Raw genomic sequence first — 10,102 nt, 5'->3', positions numbered from 1 at the left:
CCTCGGCCTCCCAAAGTGCTGGGATTACAGGCGTGAGCCACCGCGCCTGGCCGAATTTTTTTAAATCTATGCTAACACTTAAAAGAACTATATATAGTAATTTTTCCTTATAGAATGATGTGTTTCATAAGTGAACTTTTCAGATAATGGAACTTTAAATAATTAAAGTTTTTTTTGACCATTTTAGAAGAATATCTTTCTAAATAGAAAACACGACCCTAACAAAAGCTTTCCTTCATTACTCACTGTCATCATAACACACACAACAGTGTGAGTTCTGTAACGAATAGCACCTCCTGGGTCAACCAGAGTTGTATGAAACCATTCACTCTGACACTCAGTGAGTCCAGAGTTCTGTAGGTTTGCCATTTCTGCCATCTTGTTTATCTCAGTCTCACCTGAGCTATTAGCTATAGTATTTCACAGTGTATTCAAATCTAAGTTGCATTATGAATTAGTATACTTTTCCCATTTGAACCTAACAGTGACTCTACAGTAAGGAATATACTTATGGGCTTTAAGATGTTATTTCTTGAGATGACTTTTTTGTTTATTTACTTTCGGATTTTTAGGATGGTTTATGGATGGTTGAGTTATTGCTGGTAGCAGGAAAGTGAGGTAGATTAGATTTTGTGTTTCTTCTTTTTTTTGTTTTTGATACAGTATGCTATATCAGAGACAAGAGGAAAGAGGCCTTTAGGGCAATGTTAGTATATCTAGTAAAGGAATTACAGTTCTGTTCACTTACAGAATAATGTGGTTTAAGTTGCTCTTCTTGCCCAAACTCTAGAAACTTGTCAACCTTGGAATATCATGTAGATATTTTACCATTTTACTGTCTTATGTACAACTTGTTTGAAAGCAGAAAGCTTAACAGAGCAAGAAAAGTCAAGTCTTCATTTCTTCTTTACAAAGTAAAGAAGAAATGAAAGGTGAATTTCATAAGAAAAAGGAGCAAAATCTGCTATAAACTGATCAGAAGGGAATTCCTAATGTTGGTATCTTATATTATTGTTCAAGGTCACATAAAGATCACATTTACTGACCTGGGGAATGCTGGGAAGTTGCAAGTGAGGTCATGGAATTAGAGAGGTTAAGGTTGGCAGTGATACTAAGCTGGCTCTGCAATGCAGGAGGGTAAGGAGATGTGGGTGTCAGGAGGGATTCCTCACTGGTTTCTTCATCAATTCCAGGCAGGTACGTGTCAATCAAGGCATCAAGAAACTTAACAATAAGCTCAGCATAGTCTGGAATTTGTGTTTGCTGTAATGGAAAATAGGAAATTATTTTAACTCCCTTTTTTGTTTTTAAGTAAATCCCCATCTGAAGCCAAAATATATTAATTTTGTTTAGACTTAATTTACTATTTTCCTTCCTTTGTATTACTTATCATTAAAAAAGGGGAGTGGAGTAATATTTATAGACTACCATAGGACTTATAACAAGGAGTTCTATTCAGCTTACACTTAAAGCTTCAAGATGAACCCACATTTTCTGAAAGCCATGCACAAGACAGACTGAATTTAATACTGAGACAATACAATCATCAGGAATGATGTCTAGCCAATTTTCCAAAACAGAGAAAATGAGCAGAGCATAATCATTCCAGCTGCCATTTAGATTCTACTCATTAGACGCTGTAAAGGGCTCAGAGAGTTACTGGCAATCCAAATGCAAAAACTGCTGTATAATAATATACTTATTTCTATAACTTAAGGCCCACTTTTTAAGTGACAACCTTTGCATGTCAATAGATATTCAGTAATAGCAAAAGGAAATAAATGAAATACTCAATTCTTAAAAACTGGAACAAGGTTTATATAATTCATATTGATTTAGCAGCCCCTATATCTAAAACACTACACTAAGAACTGTTCAAGGAAGAAACAGAAATCCTACCTTCAAGGAACTTTGATCAATTGGAGAGAGACCACATACAGAGAAAATGATTAAACACATATTATGTAGCACTACATCAACTAATGCCAATCAAAAAGCAAACTAAGGCCAGGTGCGGTGGCTCTCACCTGTAATCCCAGCACTTTGGGAGGCCGAGGCGGGCAGATCACAAGGTCAAGAGATCAAGACCATCCTGGCTAACATGTGAAACCTGGCTCTACTAAAAATACAAAAATTAACTGAGCATCGTGGCGCACATCTGTAGTCCTAGCTACCTGGAAGGCTGAGGCAGGAGAGCTGCTTGAACCCGGGAGGTGGTGGTTGCAATGAACCAAGATTGCATCACTGCACTTTAGCCTGGTGATAAAGTGAGATTCTGTCTTCCCAAAAAAACCCCCCAAAAAACCAAAAACTGAATAGGAGCAAAATAAGGACAAATCCAGAGAAGAATGAATCTAATCTAATAGGTCAGAAATAAAAATGCTTTCATGAAACAGATTTTAACCATGGTAATACTCTTTGCTAGTCATAAAAATATTTAATTGTGTGCATTACGATTATCAAATACACAGGGACTGAGGCAGAAAAGTATCACAGAGGTTTATCACACTCTTCTGAAAAGTAGAGCATAAGCTGAGTTTGTTTGTAAAAGTGAATACACACACACTCACACCATGCTGCCTCCTGGAACGAAACCTTGTGACAAGAAAGTTTCAAAAGTTCACATTTGAAACTTTTCATAAGTTTCAAAAAGTAACATATGTGTTTATCATGAGTTATTATTCTGGTTTTCAGCATATTGTGTGTTAAAGCAGGCATACTAATTTGAACAGAAATCTTCATTTTACCTTAAGTTAGAGAAAAATATTTTTTCTTACCTTTGAAAAGGGTCCTGCAAACCGCCACAAGCCATTAAAACCAAAACCTGCAACAAATCAAATGTTACTCTTATAACAAGCAAGATATCTTTTAATTGTAACAGAAGTTAAATAAGTTGTATAGCTGATGATATGTAAACCCTATGTACACGTTGAAAACATTTTAGAAGGAGTGTCAAAGAGACTAAAATCTACTTAAAATATATTCAGTATAAAACCACATTTTAATTTAAAAGGTTGTCTACCAGTTACATCGAACATACAATTGAGAGAGTCGAAAAATGGAATATGGAAATAAAAGTATGAACAAGTCTATCCCTTATAAAGAATTCTGTAGCCAGTGCATTCTACAACCGTGTGCATGTTAGCAAGTTCATCAACCATCCTTCTCCAGATACATTTATTTACTTTGCAGGTAAGATGTTTGGTATTGTGGTGGGGATTCTTCATGGTATACCACACTCTGCACAATTCCATGGATCGGATTTAACAAATTTGGATCTTGGCACAATGATAACAAGGTGTTGATCTTAGAGTCCAACAAATTATGCCTAAAAAAAAAAATCAACAAAAGAACGTTTTAGAGGAAAATTAAATGAAAATATGCAGTGGAAAACATAATATACATTCCCCAGAATAATGTGCCAAAATTGAAGGGAGATAAGCATTTTTTGCTTTCTGAGGTATTTCTACGCTTTCCAAATTTTCTACAATGAATGTGTGTGTGTGTGTGTGTGTGTGTGTGTGTGTGTGTGTGTGTCTGTCTGTCTGTTTTTGTCTGTCTTTTGTTTTAGTCACCAGGGAAAAAATGGTGAAAACAAACAACTGGTAGTGTCACATAACCATGTGTAACCATATACGGTAAATGTTTGCCTAGAACAAGGTTGGCTCTGTCTGCTACTTAGCATTTAGTACTATTTCCATCTGTTGTATGCTGACACGCACTTAGGGATTTAAAACTAAATTTAGGATCTGTGCAAAAGAAAAAGAAAAAAAATTAAATTTAATGTTAATCAGTTGTTTTAAAATGCTGAGTCAGATCAAATAGAGAAAGCAAAATTAGTTTAGAGGGAGTGAAATACATGATCTGATTGAAACTTAGGAAAAAAATTATTTCTAACCTGGCTACACTCCATTAATAAAAATAACGAGTCCAAACTCTCTAAAATTCTAACATTAGATTAAAAAAAGAAAGAAAGAAAGAAAGAAAATAATGACACGATATAGAAGGCCTAGATCAGGACTAGAATTTCTCTGAGCTATTTAAATTTGAACACTTTGAGGTTAATATTTTTAAATCCTTAAGAGATAATAAAATGTACCTCATAAATAGAAGATCAATTTTGTTTTCACTCAGCTGTGGATAAATACAAGAGCTCTACTAGAAAGCAAACCAAAGTAGGTATGCTGATTTAGATATACCAGTCTCATGGTTTGCTTCTAAGTGAGGAAAATGAGCAATGATCATCAAAATAAACCACTTAATCAACCAGATTTTTAAAAAAAGTCTTTCCTTATAAACTTTCTATTAGATCCAATAGGTCAAAACTAATCTTAGCCCTCATTAAACCTACTGTCTCTCAAAACCTAAAATCACTATCATAATATCTCATTTTGCCCTCTTTGCAACCAGTACACATTACCAGGTAATATTTTTCTAAGCCTTTATAAAGCATTTGACTTAAAGACAGGCACGAAAGTTAATTAAAACCAAAATGAGATACTTACACAACAGGAAAGACTTTGGGAAACACAACACTGGCTTCTGCTAAGTATTCATAAAGAATTCGCTGATCAAACTCATCTGTGGTATATTTTACCAGTGTAGCCTGCCAAGATGCAAAAAAGTAAACAAACAACATTTTTACTTTGTGGCTGAATTGTTATCTGTTTTTGTGAGACGCAGAAGACTGTATCCTCTTCATGTTTTTAATATTTAAGGGCCTCCTAAAAGTAGACTGGAATAAAAATTTGAGGGTGGGAGACCCAGAAAGAGGAAATCCTTACTAGAACAGTAAGAAGCAGCGCTTGGATCTTCGGATCAGTAAGTACTTCTTCATCCAAGAGAACATTTGATTCAGACACTGAAACTTTACGTAAATGTGGGTGCTGTTGTGATGAGGAAATCCTCTGAGTTTCTGCAGTAAGATAGGGAATTAACATGATCAGCTGTATTAAACACCTGAATAATCACTTCACCAATTTCAATGTTACTTCTAAAATTCAACAGCTTTCTTTAGTAGACACTTAACATAAATATCATACAGAATTACTACTCACCTATACAAAGTTTCGGCTACCTATTTACAATGCTGTATATAATATATATAATAAGTTTTACACAAGCTTCAAGATAACTGTCATTTTAAGAACAGTTATGTTTTGAGAAATGACAAACATTTCTATATTTCATCCTAAAGAGCCTAAGAAATGGCTGAAAAATAAACATGACTTTAATGGACTCTCCCACCTTATTTTCAATGACCTAGATCAATAATTTGTTTCTTACCCATTTCATAATCGGTTTCTGCTACCCTCCTCATTTTGGGGGGTGTTGTGATCCCCGATTCCATTTCTTGCCTTTTAGGAGCCTTTGTGTCTGATATCAAGTGATCAAAACTCTTCCTTGTTCCTATAAACAAAAGTTACAGAATATGGGAAGTTCAATAACCACAGTGTCTATAAATTGGAATATACTAAAAAAAATGTTTGGATATGAAGCTTTCACTTATGACTCAAAGAAAGCTCTAATATATGCCTGGAGCAGAGTTTCTTTCCTTTATTCTACATCTTCTCAAAGAGTTTGGTTCCCACAGCTTTCTGTTTCAGGACAGGATGCACCTTACTGGTACAAATCTGAGATTATATTCTGTGCACTGAATACAAGGGTAGGCATTATTCAGTAGCAAAGGTCAACTATGCCTGACCAGTCTTTTCAGTTTAAGAAATGCTGCTGGTGCCAAGAACTACTCATTAATACATGAGGAATTTCCAAGCTTAGGAAAAAAGCAGAGTTTGATTTTAATTTTTTAAGCTTTGAAAAAACGATATGCATGCCTGAAAATACTAAAATCCAGCTATACTGGGAGATGCTGCAAAAATAGCAAGTAGCATAATATCCCACTTGGCTTTGAGTTTCTCTAATTATGTAATCATGTATTAACACTTCACCTTTTTTTTTTTTTTGGACAGGGTCTCACTCTGTGGCCCAGGCTGGAGTGCAGTGGTGTGATCTCAGCTCACTGCAACCTCTGTATCCCGGGCTCAGGTGATCCTCCCACCTCAACCTCCCCAGTAGCTGGGACTATAGACACACACTACCATACCCAGTTAATTTTTCTATTTTTAGTAGACAGGGTTTCTCCATGTTGCCTAGGCTGGTCTCAAACTCTTGGGCTCAAGTGATCCAGCCACCTTGGTCTCGCCAAACTGCTGGGATTACAGGCATGAACCACCATGCCGGGCCAACAGTATTATTTTTTAAAAGCCAAAAATTAAAGCCAATATAATAAAATCTGACAATTGAACACTTGAGAAATACAAAGTTCTATTATTTCAAGAATTAATATGAATAACTATTCATCACAGTCATAAATACCAAGGCCAAATAATTTAACAGCCCAAAGGGATCTAGTCCAGCTTCTTTGTTTCACACACATGTACACTGATGAAGCCGTAAGCAGTTAAGTAATTAGTCTGAGGTAGCATGGCTAGGGATCTAGATAATGACCAGAAGGAAAACTCAGGTTTTCTAAAACCAGTCAGTGCCTTCCATACTACATGAGACTGGGACACTACTTTCTACATTTAGTTTTCCTTTCTTTCTCACTCTTCCTTTTTATTTTATTCTCTGCATTATTCCTGGAAGATCTCACTTTGCTTAAATAGCTTCAACTATCTGTGAGTTAATAAATTCTAAATGTTTACTTGTTTACTTCTTTCTTCCCGAATTCCAGGTACATCTTGTGGTTTATCTCTTAGGTATACACTCCCAGATGTCTTGAAAATATTTCAAATATAATCAACTAACCTAAATTTATCATGTACTATAAGTATATTAGTCCTGATTTCTATGAATGATTCAGCCAGTTTTTAAAACTAGAAACTTCTGACATCCTTCACAATCTTCTCCCCTTCCCTACGTGCAACAGTTGGCCACTAAGTCATATCCATTCTACTTCAGAAACCTATTCCAAACCTGATTTTTGTTTTTTTGAGACAGGGTCTGACTGTGCTGCCCAGATCAGCCTCAAGCTATCCTCCCGCCTTGGCCTCCTGAGTTCCTGGGACTACAGGTGTGCACCATTATGCCTAGCTCCAAATCTGCTGGATCTTCTCCATTCTCCCATTGCTCCTGCCTTAGTACAGGGCCCAGACCTTTTTTTTTTTTTTTTTTTTTTTTTTTTTTCCCCTTTTTTTTTTTTTTTTTTTTTTTTTTTTTTGCTTGGACCGCTATATCAACTTTATTAAATGGTTCCCTTGCTAAAAATCTCTTCCCATCTCTCCACATTGCTGCTAGAAAAACTTGGTAAAAATTAAAATATGGTCATGTTCTTCCCCTATTTAAATATCTCAGCTGAATGCATAAGGCTAAATCACTCACCATGGCACACAGTCATTTGCAATTGAGTTCTAATCCTTCTTATCTCATTTCCTACCCCATTCCCCATGACGCTATGATGTATTGTCAGTTGCTTTCCTGCCTTTTCTTTACCTTTTCTTTATTCTTGCTATTCCCTGCTGCTCTTAAACATACACCCTTCCTTATCCTGTTGTCTATTTTGCAAGCATACATTAAATCTATAGGACACAGCTCAAATGTTATCTCCTCTCTGCAGTTTTTTTTTTTCTTCTAATTTCCCCAGATCTCCAGTTTCCTCCATCAAGACATATTGTTTTAATGGCACCTGGAGTTGCTATTGTGATTGGCTGATTATAAGTCTTGGAACTTATAATCATAAGTTAATTATAAGTCTTGGAACAAATTACAAACTCTTCTAGGGCAGTTACCACATCTTTTTCACTTAGTACATGGATTCAATGAATTCAATACTATATTTTTTCCCCATGTTTCTGAGGTTAGTTTTTCATTAACAATGGCATTGGCATGAAAATCCAGAATTACAAAACACAAAGTAACCAGGAAACTCCTAAAAGATTACTTATGGTGAGGTAATAATAGAAAGGAACTTAAACAACAGTAACACACCTATGTGGCTAGTAACTGTGACTGATATTCATCATGGTTTCTATTTCTTTCCTGGTTTACTGGCAGGTTACTTATGTTACAATTTGGTGTTTGTTCACTAATTTCCTTATGAACACAAATATTTTTCCAATACCTAAAGATACTTAAATACGTTTGCATGGATAACTGAAATCTGTTGAACCACTCACAGTGTTGGCCACTGAAATATAGATCCCAATGTATTCCAGTAACAATTATAATTTTACCCAATGGGATACAAGAACATCACTGCATTTCCTCTAAGCAGCTATGTAAGATCAGTGTTCTTGTTTGTTTGTTTTGAGACAGGGTCTCACTCTGTCACCCAGGCTGGAGTGCAGTGGTGCAATCCTGGCTCACTGCTACTCTCACCTCCTGGGCTCAAGTGATTCTCCTGAGCAGCTGGGACTACAGGTGCTTGCCACCATGCCCAGCTAAGTTTTGTATTTTTTGTAGAGATGGGTTTTGCCATGTTGCCCAGGCTGGTCTTAAACTCCTGGACTCAAGCAGTCCTCCCACCTGAGTCCCCCAAAGTGCTGGGATTATAGGTGCGAGCCACCGTACCTCGCCTAGTGGGTTTTTCATTCATTTACTTTCAGTTACTAAAATGGAAAAGAGTTTCATAGCATTTTAGGTGTACCTCTCAGAGACAATAATTCTATATATGTTGATGTAACTGAGCAATCTTAATTTCAAGAATCCTTTTCTCTGGGTGGGCATGGTGGCTCACGCCTGTAATCCCAGCACTTTGGGAGGCCTAGGAGGGCAGATCACCTGAGGTCAGGAGTTTGAGACCAGCCTGGCCAACATGGGGAAACCCCTTGTCTATTAAAAATACAAAAATTAGTTGGGTGTTGTGGCATGCACTTGTAATCCCAGCTACTAGGGAGGCAGGAGAACTGCTTGAATCCGGGAGGCAGAGTTGCAGTGAGCCGGATTGCACCACTGCACTCCAGCCTGAGTAACAGGACAAAGCCCTGACTAAAAAAAAAAAAAAAAAAAATTCTATTTTCTTTCAGTTATTGAAAATCATATATCTTTCTGTCTTTTCAAAGACAGTGTGGCAAACAGTACTATTACAGCTTCATACGATATTCATGTATTCTCTCAGATGACAATTTTGGAAAGTATTACAGGGTACCATTAAAGGCCCTGAATGCAGCAAGACTCTTCCCTTCTTGTAGATATTTATCTACTATGTCTCATGGTCCCATTCCCTGCTGGCCAGCCAAGGCAAAGCAAAATAAGGAGAGTCACAATACTTATTCTAAGATTCAGAAAAAACCGTTTCAAGGTCCCATTCTCATTTCTGTATCTCAACTTACAATGCTTAACTGATCTATCCAACTCTTTTAAATGGCATCAAAAACTGCGACACAGACAGAAAATTTTGATAATCTTGAAATTTCAAATAATTTTTCAAGAGTGAAGATGTCTATTTTAAATAATAATAATAATAATAAAATCTAGGTAATTTAGACAAACTAACCAAGCAACTTCTTAGTGTTGGCCTGAGAAGGCTGCCCCATGTCCAAGCTCATGGATTTCCTGGCTCGGGGACTGGTCTGGCCAACAGTTGGATAGGTGGCTGCAAGATACCCTTCAGAACCTTTGGGAGAGGACCATGGCTGATTCTCCTTTAGTGTCCTGAGAGATTAAAACAATAGAGAAAAATTAATTAACATGGTGACAAATAACAACCATTGTTTGCTCCTTCCAAGTGGCTGTCCTATTTCCTAACGACAGCAATTAATTAATTATAAAACTGCACTTTAAAGGGCTTTAGGGTACAAACTCTTGATGTATCTCCAGGAATTATCAACTTTCTTGCCATAGTATCTTATAAACAGTAGGTACTCACCAAATGCTGAACAAAAAGAACTGTACTGCAATTTTTAAAAGCTGACAAATAAAAAGGTATATATTAAGTGTCCAGTCTTTTAGCTTCCCTGGGCAATATTGAAAGAAGAATATACTGGGGCCGGGCGCGGTGGCTCAAGCCTGTAATCCCAGCACTTTGGGAGGCTGAGGCGGGTGGATCACGAGGTCAAGAGATTGAGACCATCCTGGTCAACACGGTGAAACCCCGTCTCTACTA

The 10,102-nt window shown here is 36.7% G+C and overlaps 1 protein-coding gene across 10 annotated transcripts in view; it reads right to left on the bottom strand.

The window, feature by feature from the left end:
* NF1 (neurofibromin 1) overlaps positions 1-10,102 on the bottom strand; it is a 305,276-nt gene that overhangs the window by 16,760 nt on the left and 278,414 nt on the right. For all 10 annotated transcript variants that reach the window (XM_037743332.1, XM_037743335.1, XM_037743336.1 and 7 more), the window contains 7 exons: positions 9,494-9,651; positions 5,287-5,409; positions 4,785-4,915; positions 4,506-4,606; positions 3,186-3,328; positions 2,778-2,824; positions 1,047-1,263 (listed from right to left, as the gene is read on the bottom strand). In XM_037743332.1, coding sequence (XP_037599260.1) covers positions 1,047-1,263; positions 2,778-2,824; positions 3,186-3,328; positions 4,506-4,606; positions 4,785-4,915; positions 5,287-5,409; positions 9,494-9,651 — 920 coding nt within the window. The remainder of the gene's footprint in view (positions 1-1,046; positions 1,264-2,777; positions 2,825-3,185; positions 3,329-4,505; positions 4,607-4,784; positions 4,916-5,286; positions 5,410-9,493; positions 9,652-10,102) is intronic.

The sequence above is a fragment of the Cebus imitator genome, unplaced genomic scaffold (genome assembly GCF_001604975.1).
Source record: "Cebus imitator isolate Cc_AM_T3 unplaced genomic scaffold, Cebus_imitator-1.0 Scaffold140, whole genome shotgun sequence".
NCBI classification, from domain to species: Eukaryota; Metazoa; Chordata; class Mammalia; order Primates; family Cebidae; genus Cebus; species Cebus imitator.
This window is presented reverse-complemented; position numbering and strand designations above follow the sequence as displayed.